Here is a 21,705-nt window from a genome sequence, read left to right on the forward strand (position 1 = left end):
AAATATCAAAATGAATACCAAATGGCTAAGCCTAGCGGCTATTGTACCTGCTTGATGCAACACGTGTTGTTCTCACCCAACCTCTACATCACTGCATAACACGTTTTACGTAATGATCTCCATGACCTTCAATTGTACATGGAAACTGGCCTTTCCTTCTGCAAGTTGACGTTGCTGGGGATGGGTCTGCAAAAACCAATATCAAAATGAATACCAAATGGTCATGGCTTCAAACTCACTTTATACCATTTGACATGCGAGTCGTTTGACTCGTTTCTTTGTGAATGAATAAATCTTTCATTTCAAACCGTTTGAAGCACAGTCGGCTTTTTTGAAAATATTCTTCTCTTCCTCTGCAAACTTAACTAAGTTTCAAACACATTATCATTCACTTCATTGAAACCAAAGGATTATTTTTAATAATTTTTTCCTACACAAATTTATGGTTAAGTTGCAAACCGTCGATTTAAGCGGGAGGTAGAATGCGCTGAAATGTCGAACGAGAGATGCCCCAAAATGTTTGCTCTAAATTATCACACGATCCGTCGAGTATTCGGTACTTGACGCCGGATCCAAAGTGTATCAGCATGCAGGAAACGGAATAGTCTGATGAGTCCAGTGGATTTTAAGACCCAAACCAGTCTCAACCGGCAGCGTCAGTTTGAAGCTATACCCGTTACCAGGCAATTAATAGCAATAAGAAAAAGTTAGACATTTAGGCAACGTTGAGTTAAAGTGCTCAAATACCATAATATAGTTGCAATGACAAGAAAACCCCCGTGTCATCTGTTGAGCTTTACGCATCCAGTTGTTCATTGATTAGAAAACGAATGTCAAATCCTGTTCTGCTCGCAATAAATTCTCCTTCTTTAGTCGACTTCGAAAACTTTCGAGAAGATTGTGTCGTTTGTAACTAGCACTTTCGTAACAGACTAGTGGAATGATGGCTTCCCCAGGTAAATCAATAGGTCGAATAATGAAGTGAACCTGTTCCAAAAGCAGACAGGTTTATCTTCTGAATCCTCCACCATAAAAATGCCAGTCTGTATGATTAAGTTGACCTTCACTTCAAAATTTCATTATTAGTTTTTTAACGAAAAAGTGAAAAACAAGTGCTTACCATAGCAGTATCGTTAGCTTGCGGTTCTTCTTCAGTTTTTTACAGCATCCGAAGTCGAAATGAAGTTCCAATCCATTATCCATTTCCAATCAATTATTCAAAGTAAACAATCGTTAGGTTGGGAACATGCCATTAGAGAATTCAATAAAATCGCGACAAATATTTACCTGTTAGCCATGTAGCCAGCTTAAATTTTTAAGTGTGAATAAGGAGACGTGGGCGCCCACGATATAAAGCCCACTTGGTTTTATTGGCAAAATCGAAAATAGCTTAACCCTTTCTTCCAACATTGAACTATACAACCGATCTCCAGTTCGTTTGGAGCCGTAATGATCTCAATAGAGTGGTAACACATCTTCAAGAAAGGAATGAACGGGTACACCCTTGAGAAGGTAACGGGTGAAATTCAAGATAGAGACAAAGAAACGATGGCATTACAACCTTCGATCGACGCCTTCGATTGTTCTTATTTTTCTTCGCCTGCTAACTTGTCAGATAATTAGCAACGCAGCGCTGAAACAGTGTAATGGACACTTTTTAACATCACGGAACGCGGTCAAATGAATTTTTGAAAATCTACAATACAATACAATGAAATTATTTTTGTATACTAGATCCACACCAACACTTCTTCGCAAAAATCGGAATCATAACAGCTCTGTAACTAAGCTAAAACACGCACAATTAGTTATACAACTTTTAATTGTTAAAAAAATGGTAACTGTTTGCGGCATGTATAGGCCTACTAAGAACAAAGATCTAAAATAGCGAAATATTTCCTCGCGGTCTTGAACTTGGAACATAACAAATACCGCACTTATCCAACCACGAATCACAATGTGTTCAACCGGAATACCGGATCAGCACCGTGTTGTTTAACTGCGGATTAAGCAAAATCTCTTTAAACTACAGCTAGGTAATTGGCAATTTTAGAATCTTTCCGGTAAAGTGAATCAGCCACTAGTCTAGTACTTTAGTTTCAAGTTCAATCATGTCTAGTAAAGATTCGTGTTCTCCGACAGACTTGTGTGAACAACTGACACGACAGATGATTCTAAGTCCTATGTCCGCCATAAAAAGAGCTAATGGATTTCGATGGAAGATTCATCTGTGCAGCTGTGACTCACCTTGGTGACAAATCCAATCCCGTAACGGTCAAAATCACACTGGTCGTCGGAATCATCCTGACAACTATCTCCACCTACTTTTCAAACTTTGTCCTTCATGAACATGGTAGGCGACAACGAAATACTGCTAGTCTATTAAAACATTAACTAGTCTATTCCTCTTAGTGGGGTGTGAGCTAGGATTTATCTTTAGACATGGGAACAAACATCAAAACAATCCACCAAATGATGATTGCTAAACCTTATACCTTTCGGAAAGGTTTCATAACTAATTATACTACATACCATATTAAATTTCACAGTAATAAAAAGAAAAATTGATCAAAATAACTACCTTACAAATAGAAATTCCTTGGTTATGAAAGACACAGCTTGCTTTATTGGACGAGACCATGCTATTGTCAAGAGCACTTGGGGCACACGAAAACTTTAGCTGCAGTTCATGTCTGAAAACATTTAGTCAAGAATGCAAGAAGAATTATTAGCTAAATGTTTTGTTATCTTTTAATGAAAACAATGAAACCATTTAAAGTTTATCTAAGCCAACATTAAGAATCAAGACCAATAACATCTTTCTTGAAAAACTCTGCTAAGTTGGTCGAAAGGTGTTATGGCAAAATGCAATAACCCGATAGACAGCTACTCTTGTACTAAAAGTGCTAATAACCATGACAAATAAACAAATAGGCAAAATGATGAGAATGCGAATTGTCATCACCTCATCACAATCACAGGAATCAACATGCCACACCATTTTGAATGATTTGCACTGCAATTAAGGGGGATAGGTTGACGCCCAGGCTCTACTTTATTATTATGATGATTTTGTTCTATTTTTTGGCGATGGTTTCATAATAATAATCCTGGCGGGAGTGTAGGACTCTGGTTACCAATTATTTCGGCCCTGCGCACACAGCACTTTTGTTACACAATATTAGAACACACGCGCGCAATTTGCGTGGACGTTTTTCTCTCTTTTGGCGAGAAGAATCATCTTCTCCTTTTCCCGATCGATCCGACACCTCATCAAACTAGACGATAGGAAATGAAAAGAAAGAAGAAAACAGATGCTCTACAACACGACAGACACACACAAAAGAAGATTGCCGATGTGTGTGTGCGTCGCCTCGTGATGGAACTGTCCGTCAATGATTCGATCCCAAAAGGGGGGAAACCTAGCACAGGCCGGTATATATAGTCCCAAGTGTCGGGAATGTTTCTAAACTTTCAGCTTAATAAGTCACAAAACAAGTTAGTTTTTCTCTGTACTTATTCCGGCTGCGATATGAATCGATTTATCGATCAAAAAACAAAAAAGAAAAATTTTCGCTATAAATTGTAGATTAGAAAAGAAAAGGTGCTGGGCAAAAAGGACCATTATTTTCGTACCTTTCGTCACTCTTTGTGTCACTTTTTTGTTTCCCTAAATCGTCTAGACGACTCGATTTGAAAAAAAAATTGATTCCCGCGCTTCAACGTGACAGAAATGCGCAATTGAAAAGGGCAGAAGAGTGACCCATTTGTTTTTAAAAAAATAACGCTTGGCATCAATAGTCCATTCGTTTTTTAAAATCTTTTATCGTCGCTTGAAAATCACCGGATATAACTGATTGACCCGCTAAAGAAATTTATGACGGGAGTATGACGGAATGGTCTTTGAGGCTCTCGTGTTACACACCACCGCAGCACAAAATTCGATCGTAAAAATATAATTAGACCATAAATATTAGACCGAGAGTATACTAGTATAGGATCTGGATTGTGTATCAAAGTGACGACGGGTCCCAATCGGCCAACAAACCATTTGGCAGAGTCAAAATAAAAGCGGCTGAAATGTAGTAAATCATTCGAAAGAAAAATGTCGAAACGGTCTGTTTTGGACGACAGTAAAATGGGACATTTGCATATTGGGATGTTTTACGGCGTCTAATATTCCTGTCTGGTGTGCATGTGTGAAGCAAAAACAAAAATCTATTTTTAAAAAGGACCCAACAAGCGTCCAGCAGCAGGCTGTCGGCCATGCCCTTTAGAGAGAAGAAGGCTATGTGGGCGGTGCGGAGACGGGACAACAAAAACCCGGCGCAAAATAACAAGCCATGACACAACAATAACAACAACATTGTTGGCTGGAAAGGGGGAGAAAAAAAAGTCAACAAACCGCACTGCGGGCTGCATGTTAATATTTCTCTCAGCGCCCAATGCTGCGCATATAAATCGATAATCCAGTGCCCCGAGCTCAATCAACCGCAATATGGAAAAAATAAAAGAGCCAGGCGATGAAAATGTCAGCGCAAATTTACATGTTCCAGTGATATGTTCCTGGACGACAAAAGGGACTCGGATGACGTCAAAAACATTCAGCATAGGGAAGATTATTGGTCGGGCAAAGAAAATGGCGTTAAAAAACATGAAATTATTATTTTAAAAAAATTCCTCTTTGTGAACTTTGTTGCGCCATGCAAATTGTATTGATTAACACATTACTGCATACGTACAAGTCTAGTTTACACGAACGTCACCTGTTCCTATTGCTATGGTTCCATCACTTCAGTTTTTCTTTACTTTGTATTTATATTTAACGTTCGATTGAGAGAGTTATTAACTTCTTCCCAGGTTGTTGCGCTGAATGGTTTAGGATACAATAACTGTTCTGGTATGGCTAGCTCAGCCGCCCGTGGTGGTAGCCACGTCGTCTGCCGCCCCAGAACAGTCATTAGAAGCCCCAAGACGTGCTGCAAGTATAAGGGATAGTTAATTATACCATAATTGACTCTAAAATCAATGTGTTGTTATAGGTTGCGCCAGATGTAAATTTTAATGGCGTTGAGGGAAAAAAATTGAAATAAGATTGTACCTTTGATATAGGTTAAGATAAAATTCTTATGCCTTGTTCTTAATCATCAAGCTGCGACAAAATATGCTCACTTTTCAATAAAATGATCATTCATTAATAAGGCGCAAATTCAGTCTATATGAATACAAAATCCGTTGTCAATTTTTTCTTGTCTTGACGCAGGAGATACACAGGAGAGAGAAAGGAGGGAGGGTGATAGGTTGCATGGATATGAACAAAGTAGGTTTAAAAAAATTAAAAAAAAAATTAATTTTCGGTAAATCAATTTGAAAATTTGAAATAATTGTATTAATTAACAAGAATTTGAGGCCACAACCAAAGAAGTGCTCTAGATAACGAGAGAATTGACAACGAGCTGTTGAAAACCCGGGAGACGTCGAAAGAGTTTTTATTTTACCTTTTTTTTGTTTTTAAGAAAGTGAAGCGCAGTTCATGAAAAGAAAATGAGCCAGATAATTAAAACGAATGACAAAAGAGGCGCAATTAAACAGTGAACTCTTGATATCTGGAAATATCAAATATGTATATCCACGAGAAATGTAAATGTACGCAAGAAAAACACACACGCACTAAAATGCTGATTCTGCATGACTAGCCACAAGTCCAACTAGTTACTCTAGTATTTCTGCTTCAAATTTTAATGGATTTTGTTTGACCATTCAGATGGTCAACTATGTAAGTGAAAGGTGTTGACAGTTGAGTAGAAGCGTAGTGAGGGAATCGGAATGAAGAGAGATAAACTACTTAACTAGGATAGCAAAAAACGGATATTAATTCTTACGGTACAAGTTGGTAGCGCTATTGCATACGAATATCTCAGGACTGTTAAAATATTGGCGTTTAGTTAAGAGGGGGGAGGATTGGTTGCTTGATTTCGACTGGCGAATGAAGAAAGGGAATTTTGTGTCGTTCACATTCATATTGACATGAAATTTGTGACACAGTTAAAATAGAATAAATTTAAGCTGTTTAGATGAGAAAATTTATTGAAACTAGTCGAAAGGAAAGTTGTTTGGAGTGGCACTACATAGTATTCGACCTTCATACACGTACACGCTCGTACTTCATTGTGCGAGCCTTAATAGAATTTGCGTTACCGAGTGAACGGTAACGCTTCACGATCCTTAGGGGTTGAGGTTAACTGACACAACAGATTTAAAAACAGTCGGTGCTAGAGGGAAAATCGGATTGTTTAAAGTTGGAGAGTAAATGGAATTAATGTTGGAGAAGCTCGGGGTTGTATCTCAAAACCTTCTCATCATTCATGTACGGTGGAATGAGAACATTAATATCTGGTACTTGCACTTCAAATTTTAAAGCATTCCAAAAGACATTTTGCTCTCGGATTACGTTTCGAATTGCGCACATTGATACGACATTTAGTTGATGGTTGGTTCCTTCCGGAGTTGACATGGGATCTCCCAACAGAGCTTTGACGCAAATTGTGAGCCCACTTAATGAAGAACTGGGATCCTTGTTGTGTTGAAAAATAACAGCTAACCGACCTCCACTTAACGATGTTAAGAGGTGAATGACTTGACCGAAACATTCGGATGAAACACCTCCTAAGTGATTTTTAACAAATGAGTTGGAAAGTTACGAATTAAAAAAAAAAAAAATTGTAAAATATTTTCGGTACCTGATGGCGAATGATCAGCAGCCACGACAATTAACTGGGGTCCAAACTGATAGGCCACAGGCAACAGGATACGGAATAAAGCAGATAAAACATCCCCATCTCCACAACTTTGCTAAAATTTCAAAGATGCGATAGAACATATTTTTTGTTTTGACCTTTTACAATTTTTGAAGATAAATTCATAAAAACCTGTAAGCCAACGTTGACAGCAAATTTTTTAGCCCCAACGGATTCCGACCCACATGAGTCAAGAAAGGCAAACAGCGACGCGTATAAAATACGAACATTTTCTTGGAAAAACTTTTGTATCTCGCGATCAGGATGAGTTCTCATGTCGATAAACATCACACTGCATGAAACAGATGATGATTAGTCGTCGAATTCCTAGTCAAACATTCCCTTACATTGTTGTAGCAGGAAACTTACTTTTGAAGGCTTCGGTCGTCGATGGCATATTTCAAAGAATCGACCACAATATTACAGGAGTTGTCGCCAATCGCGATACCACTTCGACATGTTCCATCAACGAGACTATCTATCAACTGAATACGACAATTTTAAAAAAGGAAGTTCTGAAAAGAGCGTCAATCCGATCGTACATTCAAAAGAATTCCCGAGGTTGTTCCTCCAGTCCCGGTCTCAGTTCGGTCCTATCCAATATTTCAAATTTTTAAGACTGCATCGTATGATTAAAAGAATACACTAACTGTTGGGAGCATGTGGCAGCGCTGAACTATTTCGGATAGTGACTCTATAGATTCTGTCGAGTTTGCAACGAAGCCAACACGATACTGTTGGACGTCCAAACATGTACCTGATTTTAAAAAATGAAGTGATTAGTTACGTTCAAAACCAAATATGAATAAATTGTTAACCAGCAATCAAAACATCCAGCTGAGCATCAAGCTCTGCAGCAACTTTCGGATCCTGCACAGGACAAATATCACGGGTTGGATATGTTTCTGGTTTTTCGTCACTGCCCAAAAATTCTATTTGCGGCCAGAATTGGTTCTCACGAATTTTCGTCGCATCCTTAATTTCTTGAACACTAAACACTTCAAGATGTTGAAGACATTTCCAGTAACGGCGCAGGACATACATGACACTCAAAATCGTGTTTTGGGCACTTTAAAAATGTTAATGTTGGTAAAATAAAGCCAATAGGAGAGAATCAGCACTTTCTATAACGAACCTTTTAGTGGGTGTGTCCAGATTGCTTAAGAGAGGTGGACAAGGGTCGCCGAGCAAGGTCCGCAATGTTAGAGCAGCACCTTCAGACAAAGATTTCAAGCAGTATCCTCCCTGAAAGTAATTTTAGTGAGATTTGTTGGATTGCGTCCGTTACAATGACACTTACTTCAAGGACTACAGCTAGCCGACCATTTGCCAGACCCATAAGGGAATTCGTAAAATGGCTATAGCACGCCGGTGTTATTTCCATTTCACCCTGTTTCAAGCAAGAAATAATACAGTATGGAATTATGTACACAACATTAAATATTTTGATTCCGACATTACCTCTGGGCATCCAAGAGCAGCGTCGTAACCAGCGCTTACTATAATTAGTTCAGGATTAAACTGTGAAGGTAAATAATAAAGATTGCACCCAGAATTTAGCCTATCACGGAATAACGCGACTAAAAATTCCACACCTCATAAGCGATGGGTAAGAGGAGTTGATGAAATATCGCCATATAATCACTGTTGCCCATTTTAACCTCGTTCATTGGCACATTGATGTTATAGCCTAAGCCAGCACCACGGCCGATGTTGTGGTAATCAGATTCTCGCAAATGAGGCCAAAATGCTCCGTTTTGAAATCCGTGAATCGAAAAATACAAAACCCTGTGCACAAAGAAGGTGAGAGACATAAGACTTCACACACAAAATTTAAAACCAACAGGATTCACAGTTACCTTGGATCATCATAAAACATTTGCTGAGTAGCTTGTCCATGATGAATGTCCCAATCCACTATTAGTATCCTTTTTAGGCCGCGATTATCAAGGGCATGTTGGGCAGCAATTGCGACGTTGTTGTAAAAACAGTATCCACAGTACTCACTTTTCATTGCGTGGTGACCAGGTGGTCTATATTTGGTAATTATTAGAATTTTATTAATTAGGTAATTAATACAATCAGGCAAGACTTCTTCAAACATTTCATACATACCTAATAATTGCCATTCCATTTCTTATTTTCCCATCTAGTATGTTAGATACCAGCTCAACTGTTGATCCAGCAGCCAACAATGATAACTGATAGGTGCTCTAAACAATGAATTTAAAAAAAAACATTGATAAATGTATGAAATTAGTGGGGGAAATATTTCAAAAGAATAAACCTTACCGGATGAATATACAGAAAATCATACTTGGAACTTAGTTTTTCTAAGGCTTCTTCATCAGAAATGCTTTCTGTGTCCTTTAAGATGCTTATCATATCAGGTGTGTGCAGCTTCAGTAATTCTTTTTCTGTAGCTTCTCTCGGTTTGAGAGGAAGGCATCTTTGCAAAAGTTTTAGCTCCTCACATCTTTGTTTGTAAGCGCAAATAGATAAGAGATGGAGAAAGCAAATGTTATTATAATTGCAGTTGATGAAAAGTAACATCAGAAAATTGAAAAATCAAGCATTTTCATCTTGTTTAAAATAATTTCAGTATTTACCGTCTCAGTACATTAATAAATCTTTCGGGTTTTTCGTTGTATTTTAAATCCCACAAGCACTTGTGGTCAGCCATGCGCTGGTCGTAAACAACTCCTGTCGTCATTTTTGTCGTCAACACTCAACAGGCACTATGTGAAACACTGAAACCCTATTTTATTAATAGAATGATGTTAAAACTTAGTATTTAGTACATTAAACTTAAACAGTAAACTATTAATATGATTATAAATGCCTGATATTCGTACTTCAACCGAAGACTGCAATTGATGAATTGAATCTCACAGCGCTCACAGTCTGTCAATTTACGTCTCCTCCTACTCTCCACCTGTTTTTTGTTTACATGGAGGTGGTAAAATGCGGGAAAGGAATGTGAGAAATGTAGGCCTAACCTAAACTAAGGATATCCAAAACCCAAGCGGCAAATTTGAATCGCAATTCCCCACTTTAGCTAGTGTACAACACTTTCAGAGTTTCCTTTCTTTTCTTGTTGCCTTGTTTTTAGTTTCTTTCGCTCCGCAGGTTGCAATTATGCCGACACTTCGGCTTAAAGAGACCAACTTTTTCTTTATAATTCAGAATTCAAACGAATTTTGCAAAAAAAAACGCCTTTTTTCTCAAATGAATCCCATGGGGTTGCTTATTTCCTAGCACACATACGTGGTTTAGACGTCCAATTTTTGAAATTCCTATGAACAAAATTGTAGGCTACTTATTTTATTATGTTATTCCAGTGCAACGTTGAACATTTTGCGCAACACTGCTATTTATGTAACAGCATAAAAAAAGTCGATGTGGTCTGAAATTTCGGTTCATCTATTATTCTTTATTGCCTGCCATTCACTTCACAACCGTAAATCATGGAAAACCATCAAACAAGACTCTTCCAAATTGTGAACTGGGATCTTTTCCCAGCAATAATCTGGTTCAATCTGGCATATTTAGTGGCCGATTTATCAACGGTTTGTTGCATTCTTATGGTCGGGGCCGGACTTTCCCAATTGACCCGCATCTACTACAATTCTCTTTCGGTAAGCAAATTTTATTTGATTATTAATTACCTCGTCTCAAGCAAATATTGAATTTGGCCGCAGATCGAACCGAAAGAACGAGCTGTTGTAATCACCGGATGTGATTCCGGTTTCGGACATCAGTTGGCAGAAAAATTACACGCCATGAATTTCTATGTCTTTGCTTGTTGCTTGGATGAAACAAGTAAAGGATCTTTAAGTTTGAAAAGCAACGGTAAAAGGACCGGACGAATGCACGTCGTTCACATGGACGTGAATATTCAAAAAGATGTCGACGAAGCTCGTGAATATGTGGAAAACCACCTTCCAATAATGGGTCTCTGGGGTATCGTTAACAATGCTGATCGATACGATGTGGGATTCTTGGAATGGCTCCCGGTTGAAACATACAAAACGGTAGGCTTGATTTCTAATTTTATTTATCACCTAATAATTTGTAGCGATTCTTAATTTTGATTAATATTTTGACAGCTCGCATCGGTCAATTTGTTTGGCGCAATACGCGTGACGAAAGCCTTTTTGCCGCTAGTCCGCCAGAACCAAGGAAGAATAATCAATGTGTCATCAATATTGGGTCGTGTTGCGGCACCGTTCATGGGTGCCTATTGCATCACCAAGCACGGGCTTGAGGCTTTCTCGGATGTCCTTCGTCTCGAAATGAAACCCTTCAAAGTTCAGGTAAGCACGATTGAACCAGGTAATTACTTCTCATCGGCCAACAGCAATTCCTGCAAAGACGATTTGGTTCTGATGGCACGTCACATGTGGGACAAATTGGACGAGTCGCTTCAGAAAGACTATGAGAGAGACAGTTTAGAGAGACAAGTTCGGATCGGTGAAATTCTCCTCGATTTATCGGTAAATTATTTTTAAATTTAAATTTAAAAATCTTTCCTATCCTAATTGCGCGTTAATTTTTATGCTCTGCGAAACAGAAAAGAGATGGCAGTTTCGTTATTAACGCTATGACAGAAGCACTTTACAGAGAACATCCCAAAAACCGCTACTTGGAAACCTCGATGCTCGACAAACTTCTGACCGTGATGATTCAATATTTGCCCACTTCGTTTGTTGACCGTCTGCGACTGATCTTTCACGCACAGCTACTCACTATCAATCATTAATCTTCGCTTTGCCATTACACATAGCAATTTCATATCCCATAACAAGTTTTGATTATCTTTTTTTCTGTTTGATTCAATTAAAAGTATTGCGCTTAAACAGTCCGCTAACACCAGTGCAACAAAATTGTCTAGGCTATTCGTAATGTGTAGTGTATATATAGAGGAGAATTCGGTGGAATTGGTTCATTGTAGGTTCGTTCTTCGTGGGTATAGACGGTACCACCTCTCGAGTATTAAGACAAAATTCAAGTGAAGAACATGCTCCTTGTTAGATTTTTTAAATGGCAGTTTGGACCAGCTATAATTTGTTTAAATGTAGCTTTTTCAATAGCAGATAGATTTCCAATGTTGTGCGTTTTCATCGGCGGCGTTGGATTAACCCAAGTGGTCCTATTCTTCTACCAAACTGTCTCCGTAAAAATAAAATAACTTGTTCCTGTGAGTTCATATTCATCAGAGATTTGTCTTTGCAATATTTTGAATTTCATTAATATAGATCTCGCCTAAAGATCGAGCTGTCCTAATCACCGGCTGTGATTCCGGCTTCGGACATTTATTAGCTGAGAGATTGCATGCCATGAAGTTCACCGTGTTTGCCTGCTGCTTGACTAGTGAGACGAGCGCTGTTGCTGTAGGTCTAAGAAAGATTGGCAGTCGCACTAGTCGTATGCATGTTATTCAAATGGACGTCACCAGCCAAAAAGATGTGGATAGAGCTCGCAAAATTGTGGAGGATCGCCTCCCGAAGAAGGGACTTTGGGGTATCGTTAACAATGCCAGTTGCTACAGATTGGGCTTTTTGGAATGGCTCCCCTTGGAAACCTATGAGTCGGTATATATTGCTATTGGTGTCGACATCACAGTTATGGTGAATTTCTCATTCCATTTTTCTTTATCAAGCTCTCATCGGTTAATGTATGCGGTGTCATGCGTGTGACGAAAGCTTTCTTGCCGTTAATCTGCAGGAGCCGCGGAAGAATAGTTAACGTCTCATCCATCTTGGGTCGAGTTGCAGACCCATTTTTAGGTGCCTACTGTATCAGCAAATTTGCGATGAAGGCTTTCTCGGACATTCTCCGCTTGGAGATCAATCCGCTCAAAGTGAAAGTCAGTTTAATTGAACCGGGTAACTTCATGTCAGCAGTGAACATAGTCGCAGGCAAAGATGGTTCAAATGCCAGGACCCGCCAAATGTGGAATCAGTTGTCCGATTCCGTTAAACAAGATTACGGGGAGGAGAGTTTATCAAGACAAACTCGTCTTTGGGAAGCGTTTTTGAATTTGGCGGTATGTCTCTTTTATTTGTTCACATGTTCCCAATTTTCCAAGACTAATGTTGTTTGATCTGAAATTTTCTATTCAGGAAAGAGATATCGGTTGTGTTATCAACGCCATGTCCGATGCCCTTTGCCGATTGTTTCCCAAGTACCGCTATTTCGAAGCTAATCTGTTCGATAGAACAATGGCCTGTTGCATTCAGTTCTTGCCCACCTTTCTTTCTAATCATCTGAGACTCTTTTTCCACACTCAATTACTCAAGTACATGTATGATTAATTTTTTCTGCGTGTACACTACTCAATGAACTAATTGGATACAATAATTATATAACAGCTTGTCTTTGTTGAGCAGGGTTAGAGTAACACAATATTCTTGGAAAGCGCTTATAAACTGGCATTTCCGACGTTCTTAAATTCGTTGAAACTATGAAAGAATCGTCTTGCAATCGTAATTTTAAAGAGAAAAAACGTTGGATGATAAAGAGGGAGCTTTTTCTTTAAATCGTTTTTGAAACGCATGCAGAATATGTGTATAAAATAGCTAGTTAACTGTAACATTTCGTTGGCAGTTGGCATTTTGCAATGGAAGACGTGCTTGGCACACCTCTTGCACACCCGATCGCAGCAAACAAAATGGGATATTTGAAAGTTCTGAAATGGCAATTTCTGCCAGCAGTCATTTGTTTCAATCTCGCTTATTTTATTTCTTACGTTTTCCCCCTATGGTGTTTTGCTTTGGTCTTGACTGGAATCGCCCAACTGTTTTACGGCTACTACAATTCCATTTCCGTAAGTTTCTTAGCGTCTTTTATTTACCGCTTAACTTTTTAATTTTTTAAAACGATGGTTGTAGATCAAACCTAAAGGTCGAGCTGTTCTCATCACCGGATGTGACTCGGGCTTCGGCCATCAACTGGCCGAAAATTTACATTCCATGGACTTCACCGTCTTTGCCTGTTGTTTGAACGAAAAGAGCTACGGAGCTCTGGGTCTGCAAAGCATTGGTAATGAGACTGGACGACTGCACGTAATCGAAATGGACGTCACTAACCAAGAAGATGTCGATCGAGCTCGCGCATACGTGGAAAGGCATTTGCCCAAGTTGGGCCTCTGGGGTGTGGTCAACAATGCGGGTCGCTACATCGTGGGATTTTTAGAATGGCTTCCCATAGAAGATTACAAAGCGGTACCCATTTAATAACCCAAAAGATAAATATTTGTGTCTTTCTTTAAATTAATATTCCTTATCTGAATTGTGTTACCCACAGGTCGCCTCTGTAAACTTGTTTGGCACAATCCGTGTGACAAAAGCATTCTTGCCACTCATCCGCAAGAGCCAAGGCCGCATAGTGAACGTCTCCTCCGTTCTGGGCCGTGTTGCCGATCCGTTCCTGGGTGCTTACAGCATCACCAAATTTGCAATGGAGGCTTTTTCGGACATTCTTCGCTTCGAGATGATCCCGTTTAAGGTTAAAGTCAGTATGATCGAGCCTGGCAATTTCTTGGCCGCCACCAATGTCATCTCCGGCAAAGAAGGCTTGAACGCCATGGCCAATGAAACGTGGGATCGACTGGACGAGTCGGTTAAAAAGGACTACGGGAAAGCGAATTTCGATAGGCAGCTTCGGATTGGTGAAATACTTATGAAGTTTTCGGTAAGTAGGCTTATACCCTCGTAACTTGATCAAATGAAAATGTTTCTTCAATTTTTAATTTACGATATTTTTGAAGGAGAGGGACAGTGGCTCGGTAATAACTTCTATGACGGACGCCCTTTACCGAGAACATCCGAAAAACCGCTATTTGGAAGCTAGTCTCTTGGACAAAATTATGACCTATTCCATTCAGTTTTTGCCTACCACTTTGACTGACCGTTTGAGACTCTCATTCCAGTCGCAGTTAATTAACTTGTACCGCTAAATCACGACTCGTTTATGTTTTCGTTCCGTTTTACCATTTGGTATTTCCCGTTTTAATGTTTACCCAGAAATCTGGCTTAAAAAAAAATCTAACAGCATAGGCTCAAATAAAAATGTGATACTATTTATTCTGCTACTTGTTCTAATTTAATGTTAATTTAAATTGAAACGAAAAATCAAATGTTCAGTAAATAACGTAGTAAAGAATTTAATTATCATGCTGTGGACTGTGACTAACACGCACGCATATTTACTGCAAATACCCTATAAAAATGCAAATAAATTTCTTTATTTTAGTTTAACTTTCTGGCATTCGGCATAAAATCCCATAGGTTATTAAAATAATGTTTCGCAAAAAGAAAAACAGTTGGAGATGCAGGGTATCGATCCCCGTACTTCTCGCATGCTAAGCGAGCGCTCTACCATCTGAGCTACATCCCCTGTGGAAAATGGTATCTATTTCGAAAGTGATACAAAGTCACTGATAAAATCCAGAACGCGCAAAAGTCAACAAGCGATAAGGGACGACATCTTCTAGACTTTGCATTTTTCTTCAAGTGTTAAAAGTTAAAATGTTTTTGAATTTGATGATTGACCCAGAGACAAAGTTGTGAGGTAGTAAAAAACAAGCCTTATCTGTGCAGTAGTTTTACAAATGAGTTATTTAACGGCAAGAGAGTTCACAGTCAATCGCATAGCTCAGGAAAAATCGTACGTACTACTCGATTGAACTCGATCATACTCATAATTCGATACGTAACGATTCATAACCAACGCCACCAAATAGTCAAAAAACAAGAATGCAGACACATTTTCCCTACCTTTAAGCCTGGGAAATGCGGCCAGGCCACAAGTGCTCCATCCGCTGAAAAATTGAATCCACCAGGCAGTGAGGCAGGATAGGAAAAAAGGACTTCAGACTCGTGATGGGTGTACACGAGGACAGTGGAGATTTAAAGAAAGGGGGAGAACAGATCCTTAACTCCACTGACATCGGTAGGTTCTCCAATCTAGAGGGATGTTGTTTATCAAAATAAAAAATGGGTTTACGAAGAATATTTACAGAAACAACAAGTAAGGGAAATTAAGAAAGAAGACAGTTGATAAGCCCTAATTGTTACTAAATGGGAGAATTTAAGGTGTCCATGCACATTTATGCGAGTCATGTATCATTGATACATCTAGCAGGTCGCAGGTTAATAAAAGTAACGAAAAATGGCTCATCATCAATCAATTTCATTACCTAAGATATGAAGCTGAGATTGAAGCAAAACTGGCATAACTTGTGATAATCATGGCTGGCTCTGGCCTCAAATCTGAACAAAGGAAAAAAATTACATAGTGCAAACAAACTGCAATGCATCGACAGGACATGATAAAAAATAACCAGGAACTCACATTTCACACATAAACAGGTTCAACTATTCTATTTAAGCTCCCATAATCATTCTGTTCGTATTTTTAGTTTTTTACCTGCTATAGACAGCATGGAGTGCGTATTAAGCGATTCTAGAAATAGACGCGACTAGAGTTGACACGACGACCACATTTTCGTAATTTCATTTGTTCTGCTTTTTTTTCGTGCAGCCACGTACGTTTCCAAAGAAGTTTTCGTTCAGTTTTCTTTGCAATCTTAAACTTTGTCTCTTTTTCAAACTTGCAAACGAAACAATCAAACAAAGCAGAGTTAGCAGACGACACTAATTTTCTAATTAGCAGTAAAATATCGATAGAAATTTTTTAATCGAACCTCCCCCCTAAATCCAAATTGCGCAAAAACAATAAAAGCTCTCATCATCATCAAATTTCACTGAGCACTTCCACAATCAAGATCAAAGTAAAAAATTGCACGAAACCTCGCAGATAATCACTTTTAGATCGAAACCGTCACAATAAGACCCTCCAACACCCACTTGGAAGTCATCAAGAGGAATAAATGCTATAATTACCTAAAGCCAACGGCACCGCAAATTTTTTCGCAAACTCAAGGCAACAAGTCAATTAAGCACTACAAAAATGGGAAATGGGGCCAACATTGGGGTAGTTGGGGGAATTTGAGAAATCTTACGATCGTAACTAAAATAACATCATCTTATTTGAGCCAACCCAGTGCGTATAACACTTGCGCAAAATTTTCTCGGTTTGACTAATTCTTACATAACGGACGCGTTTTCTAACCAAATTTATCGCTATTTTCTCTTTTAAAAAAACTCTCTCCTATTTCTTTTGACACGGTTACCGACGAAATACCCTGCGGTGAGTGAGCCCACATGCCTAAGGTCTAGACTCTCAGACTGTGTTACTCCCACAACGCGTGCAACTGCGAATAAGTAAGCATCATGCAAAAACATATTCAAGTGAAATTTCGCTAGTGAACGAGGGGGATTTCCCCACTGAAGTGCTACCAAAAATGATCGCTAAAAAAGTTGAAGAATTCATCCTGGAAACGATTCTGGATCAAAACTGGCCATTGTTGTTGTCATTTATATGTTTTAACCTAGCTTATGCAATAGCCAAGTTCCCACTGTGCTCTTTTCTCTTGTGCATCGCCGGATTCGCTTTCTTGATTTCAGTCTACTTTGGAACTCTCTCGGTAAGCACTTGAAATATTGACCCAATTATTGTGACATAATTGTTCTACTAATTTCCACTCATTTACCATTGAAAATTTGTGACACACAATAGCGGTTTTATTTAAATCAATGCAAAAATAAGAAGCAGATTTTGAGTTGACTGTACCAAAGAATCTTTTCCTGATCTAATGCCAACCAGTTTCGTGAAAGCAAGCAGCGTTTTTGCTGTGTCATTTGTCATTGCGTGTACATTTTCTAAATTATGACGACACATTCTTGCGAATTCGCTATACGGCAACTACGTATAGTATAGCATGAGCAAATCCCAAATTTCGGAATTTTCTTTTTTCTCCATTTCCTTATAAGCAATTTAACGGACTGATGAATTTCAGCTTGTATCTACTGGACGTGCTGTTTTGATCACCGGGTGTGATTCGGGATTTGGAAACGAGCTTGCGAAGAAATTAAATGCAATGGGATTCACCGTCTTTGCGGGTTGTTTGGACGAGAAGAGCAACGGAGCCATCGAACTAAACAGAACTGGCGACGAAACGGGACAACGGCTTCATGTCATTCAAATGAACGTCACCAAACAAGAAGAGGTGGACCAAGCTCTCGACTACGTGGAGAAACATCTTCCGGAGAATGGACTCTGGGGTGTCGTTAACAATGCCGGGCAATACAGCAGTCCAGGTTGTTTCGAATGGATTCCAACTTATGTTCTCGAGAAGGTAAAATTAAAAATCGTTAAAATAGATGAAGAATGATTTCTAGATCTATTTAAATTATATTTTACGTGATCAGGAAATGTCGGTCAATTTGTTTGGCGCCATCCGCGTGACCAACGCGTTTCTGCCGCTCATCCGCAAGAGCCAAGGAAGGATCGTGAATGTTTCCTCCATCATGGACCGCATGACATCTCCGTTTTCTGGCTGCTACACTATTACCAAAGGCGCCATCGAGTCTTATTCGGCCATTCTTCGACTGGAAATGAAACGTTTCAACGTCCAAGTCGTCGTGATTGAACCGGGCAACTTTATGGCGGCCACGAATATTAATAAAAGCAATGCTGGTGAAGATACTTGCCAATCACGTCGCTTGTGGGATCAATTGGACGAGAAAATAAAAAACGATTACGGAGAGAAATGTTTCCAACAAGTAATTTCCATCAATCGGAAGCTGGCAGAAATTTCGGTAAGTGTTTAACAATTACATGCATGAATATGATTAATTATTTATTTATTGCAAATATGACAGACCGGAGAATCCCATACTGTTGTTGATGCCATGGTGAACGCAGTTTCCCGACTCTACCCAAAGAACCGATATTTCGTGGCCAACATGTCTGACAAAATAATGGCTTATGGAATGCAGTTTTTGCCGCTCTTGATTAGCGATCGTCTGTTGTTGGCCATTATAGATAATCCCGTTCTATTCGATAGTATGCAATATTTCAAATATGTCGTTTTGATTCCTTTTTTCGCCACTTTACTTTGGTTGGGTGCAATGATTTGTATGTAATGTTCCATAAATAAGAAGGGACAAAACAATTTCATTTTGCCCTCAAGTATGATATCGTCATTTGTTTCAACGCGCTTTCTTATGTTGCGCTAACGACTATACTTATCCGCAAGAAATGCAAGAATCCCGAATGAAATGGCCAGAAGCATATAGCCTTAGCCTTAATGCATATCACTTGTAATACGCAACCTTCCACTTTCTCTCTGTCAGTACTACTCAGCAGCAATTATACTACTTCTGTTTTATATAAAAACAAATTCAGAATATTAAATTAATTCACTTGGAAATCTTGTTGAAAGCCAACCCTGCCCAAAATAATTTAAACGTAACCTGTTCTGCTATAAAAGCCAGAAGCTAATATAATTACGAATAATCGTCTGGTTTTTTTTGGGACGACATGTGCGAAGTGTGACCCCGCACAGATGTATTCACGAATATTAGTAGGTTAAATCAATCTGCTCGGGTCTTCCGCGTATACGTATAACATATTAGCATTGAAATTTGTACATCGAGCGATAGAACTGCTGAGATTGTTCAACGTACACGACCGAGCAACATTTTCCGACATGCGCTTTTTCCCAGTAACTCTGCCCTACTTCATTAACCGGTTACTGACGATATACGGGGAGTCAAACAAAATAAAGGCGACCTTTTGTGTTGCTTGCAAAGACGAAGCTGCGTGCCTTATTCTAAGACACTGTTGCTGAACTTGCCCACAATGTGTGTGACTGCGTATTAGTCAACATCATACACAGCTAGCTATTCGCGTGATATTTCGTTGATTGAACGCGAAGGTTCGATCCGTTGATGTGCTACAAAGATGTTGCTGGTTAAACAAGTGGAACGCTTCATCCTGGAAACCATTATGGATCAAAACTGGCAATTGTTCTTGTCTTTCATGTGTTTAAATCTAGCTTATCTGTTTTCCAAGTTCACAATGTGCTATTATTTCTTTTGCGGAGCTGGACTCGTTCTCTTTATTTCAACCATTTTCGACACTTTCTCGGTAAGCATTTTAAATAGTCCCGCCATTTATTGCGCCAAAAATTGATATAGTAAATCGTTGCAGTTTACACACTATTATGCGATTTCAAAATTTAAAAAAATTTGATATTTCTATTTCAACGTAAAAAATGTTAACCCAGTACTACTACTTATATAATCAAAGAACAACCTGTTCCTAAATTCCAATAGAAAATGGCAAACCAGTTTCGTGACAACAATTTTTCGCTGCGTCACTCAAAATACGGCCATAGATATCTTGAATGTCGAAATTTTCTTGCAAACTCACTGTTTACTAATTTGTGAATTTTAACTTATACCTGTCAATATAATATAAGTGTCAAAAAGAAAACAGAGTTCTCGGCTTTCTCTTTTATGTAATTAAATGTTTACCTATTGATGAATTTCAGATTGCGTCCAATGGGCGCGCTGTGTTCGTCACCGGATGTGACACGGGATTCGGACACGAACTGTCGAAGAAATTACACGCCATGGGGTTCACTGTCTTTGCCACTTGTTTCGATGAGAAAAGTAACGGAGCCACCAGACTGAAAAGACTTGGCGATGAATCGGGACGGCTACATGTCATTCAAATGGACGTCTCAAAGCAGGAAGATGTCGACAACGCTCTCGAATATGTGGAGAAACATCTCCCGGAGAATGGACTCTGGGGCCTCGTCAATAATGCCGGCCAGTCCAGCACTCCAGGTTTCTTGGAATGGACTCCGATGTCAGTTTACGAAAAGGTATACTTGTTCACAGACAAATATTTGGCCACATTTAAATGGTGTATAACATTTAATATTACGACATGATGATGCAGGTGATGTCGGTCAATTTGTTTGGCGTCATCCGCGTGACCAACGCTTTTCTACCGCTCATCCGCAAGAGCCAAGGAAGGATCGTGAATGTCTCCTCCATCATGGCCCGCATGGCGACTCCGTTCGCCGGTTCCTACTCGATCACTAAAAATGCCATCGACTCTTATTCGGCCATCCTTCGACTGGAGATGAAACGCTTCAACGTCAAAGTCGTCGTGATCGAGCCGGGCAATTTCATGACGGCCACGAACTTCAGCACCTGCAACGGTCAAGGCGGTTTCGCCTTCAACTCTCGCCGCATGTGGGACCAGTTGGACGAGAAAATTCAGAATGATTACGGACTGGAATGTTTAGAAAGAGAAATCTCAATCTCACAAAAGTTGGTAGAAATTTCGGTAAGTAAAGCCTACTAAATAATAAGTCATTTAAATATAATATCGTATTGAATGAATCTTTTTTTGGACCGATGGATAGACCGGAGAACCGCAGGCCGTTGTGGATGCCATGGCGAAGGCAGTTTGCCGACTCCACCCAAAGACTCGATATTTCGTGGCCAACACGTCTGACAAAATCATGGCTTACGGAATGCAGAATTTGCCGCTCTGGATTAGCGATCGGATGGTGATGGCAATTGAAAGTCAAACCTTTCCCATCGAAGCTGTGCCTTATGTCAAATATTTGGTTTTGATTCCTTCGCTCGCCACCGTACTTTCTTTAATGTCTATGATTCGTTGAATGATATCATTGACTGAGTGATGAGAGAAAATTGGCAAATTTAAATATCAAACTCAAAATACTGATCAACATTTGTAAACCGCCAACTATAAATTCTTATTGATTTCTCATAATTATTAATTTTGCGATCGGCCAAATAAATTGGGCATAATTTCATTTAAATCGTACACATTTTTGTAGTACTGTAAAATGGTAATAAAGGGCGACGATCCAGCGTGATTACTGATCCGGACCCAACAACGCGTATGCAGATTCGTCCTTCCAGTCCGTCAAAGTATAGAGGTGAATTAGACGATC

General features: G+C 39.2%; 4 protein-coding genes and 2 long non-coding RNA genes across 10 annotated transcripts in view; 3 read left to right on the forward strand and 3 right to left on the reverse strand.

Moving 5' to 3' along the window:
- Positions 1 to 21,705, reverse strand: part of LOC124350343 — a 62,531-nt gene that overhangs the window by 3,027 nt on the left and 37,799 nt on the right. The gene's annotated exons all lie outside the window — the stretch shown is intronic.
- Positions 56 to 1,056, reverse strand: LOC124350436. The gene is made up of 4 exons (XR_006920955.1): positions 748 to 1,056; positions 435 to 667; positions 247 to 365; positions 56 to 186 (listed from the first exon to the last, which is right to left on the reverse strand). It is a non-coding gene; the product is annotated as an uncharacterized LOC124350436 (long non-coding RNA).
- Positions 6,057 to 9,752, reverse strand: LOC124349499 (histone deacetylase 6-like). 2 transcript variants are annotated; one of them, XM_046800166.1, is made up of 16 exons: positions 9,653 to 9,752; positions 9,407 to 9,555; positions 9,090 to 9,273; positions 8,913 to 9,010; positions 8,657 to 8,830; positions 8,393 to 8,585; positions 8,259 to 8,318; positions 8,098 to 8,187; positions 7,933 to 8,042; positions 7,616 to 7,866; positions 7,448 to 7,554; positions 7,340 to 7,390; positions 7,167 to 7,282; positions 6,930 to 7,089; positions 6,741 to 6,852; positions 6,057 to 6,666 (listed from the first exon to the last, which is right to left on the reverse strand). In XM_046800166.1, exons 2-16 carry the CDS (start codon positions 9,508 to 9,510, stop codon positions 6,317 to 6,319), a joined length of 2,160 nt encoding a protein of 719 aa, XP_046656122.1. In that variant the 5' UTR covers positions 9,511 to 9,555; positions 9,653 to 9,752; the 3' UTR covers positions 6,057 to 6,316. The 2 variants fall into 2 exon arrangements, with proteins under 2 accessions (XP_046656122.1, XP_046656123.1); XM_046800167.1 differs by having other exon boundaries at positions 9,407 to 9,547; positions 9,653 to 9,744.
- LOC124349828 (D-beta-hydroxybutyrate dehydrogenase, mitochondrial-like) lies at positions 10,154 to 13,118 on the forward strand. 2 transcript variants are annotated; one of them, XM_046800714.1, is made up of 5 exons: positions 10,154 to 10,435; positions 10,499 to 10,831; positions 10,907 to 11,293; positions 11,371 to 11,973; positions 12,056 to 12,147. In XM_046800714.1, exons 1-4 carry the CDS (start codon positions 10,265 to 10,267, stop codon positions 11,557 to 11,559), a joined length of 1,080 nt encoding a protein of 359 aa, XP_046656670.1. In that variant the 5' UTR covers positions 10,154 to 10,264; the 3' UTR covers positions 11,560 to 11,973; positions 12,056 to 12,147. The 2 variants fall into 2 exon arrangements, with proteins under 2 accessions (XP_046656670.1, XP_046656671.1); XM_046800715.1 differs by lacking the exons at positions 10,154 to 10,435; positions 10,499 to 10,831; positions 10,907 to 11,293 and adding exons at positions 12,460 to 12,846; positions 12,923 to 13,118 and having other exon boundaries at positions 11,561 to 11,973; positions 12,056 to 12,391.
- Positions 13,388 to 19,137, forward strand: LOC124349774 (D-beta-hydroxybutyrate dehydrogenase, mitochondrial-like). Of its 2 annotated transcripts, XM_046800615.1 has the most exons (5): positions 13,388 to 13,626; positions 13,691 to 14,023; positions 14,106 to 14,492; positions 14,569 to 14,747; positions 17,722 to 17,887. In XM_046800615.1, exons 1-5 carry the CDS (start codon positions 13,420 to 13,422, stop codon positions 17,747 to 17,749), a joined length of 1,134 nt encoding a protein of 377 aa, XP_046656571.1. In that variant the 5' UTR covers positions 13,388 to 13,419; the 3' UTR covers positions 17,750 to 17,887. The 2 variants fall into 2 exon arrangements, with proteins under 2 accessions (XP_046656571.1, XP_046656570.1); XM_046800614.1 differs by lacking the exons at positions 13,388 to 13,626; positions 13,691 to 14,023; positions 14,106 to 14,492; positions 14,569 to 14,747 and adding exons at positions 16,030 to 17,349; positions 18,134 to 18,523; positions 18,587 to 19,137 and having other exon boundaries at positions 17,722 to 18,060.
- Positions 19,550 to 21,570, forward strand: LOC124349772 (D-beta-hydroxybutyrate dehydrogenase, mitochondrial-like). The gene is made up of 4 exons (XM_046800612.1): positions 19,550 to 19,856; positions 20,263 to 20,598; positions 20,676 to 21,068; positions 21,148 to 21,570. The coding sequence occupies exons 1-4, from the start codon at positions 19,671 to 19,673 to the stop codon at positions 21,406 to 21,408; spliced, it is 1,176 nt and encodes a 391-aa protein (XP_046656568.1). The 5' UTR covers positions 19,550 to 19,670; the 3' UTR covers positions 21,409 to 21,570.

This window comes from Daphnia pulicaria, chromosome 7 (assembly GCF_021234035.1).
Source record: "Daphnia pulicaria isolate SC F1-1A chromosome 7, SC_F0-13Bv2, whole genome shotgun sequence".
NCBI classification, from domain to species: Eukaryota; Metazoa; Arthropoda; class Branchiopoda; order Diplostraca; family Daphniidae; genus Daphnia; species Daphnia pulicaria.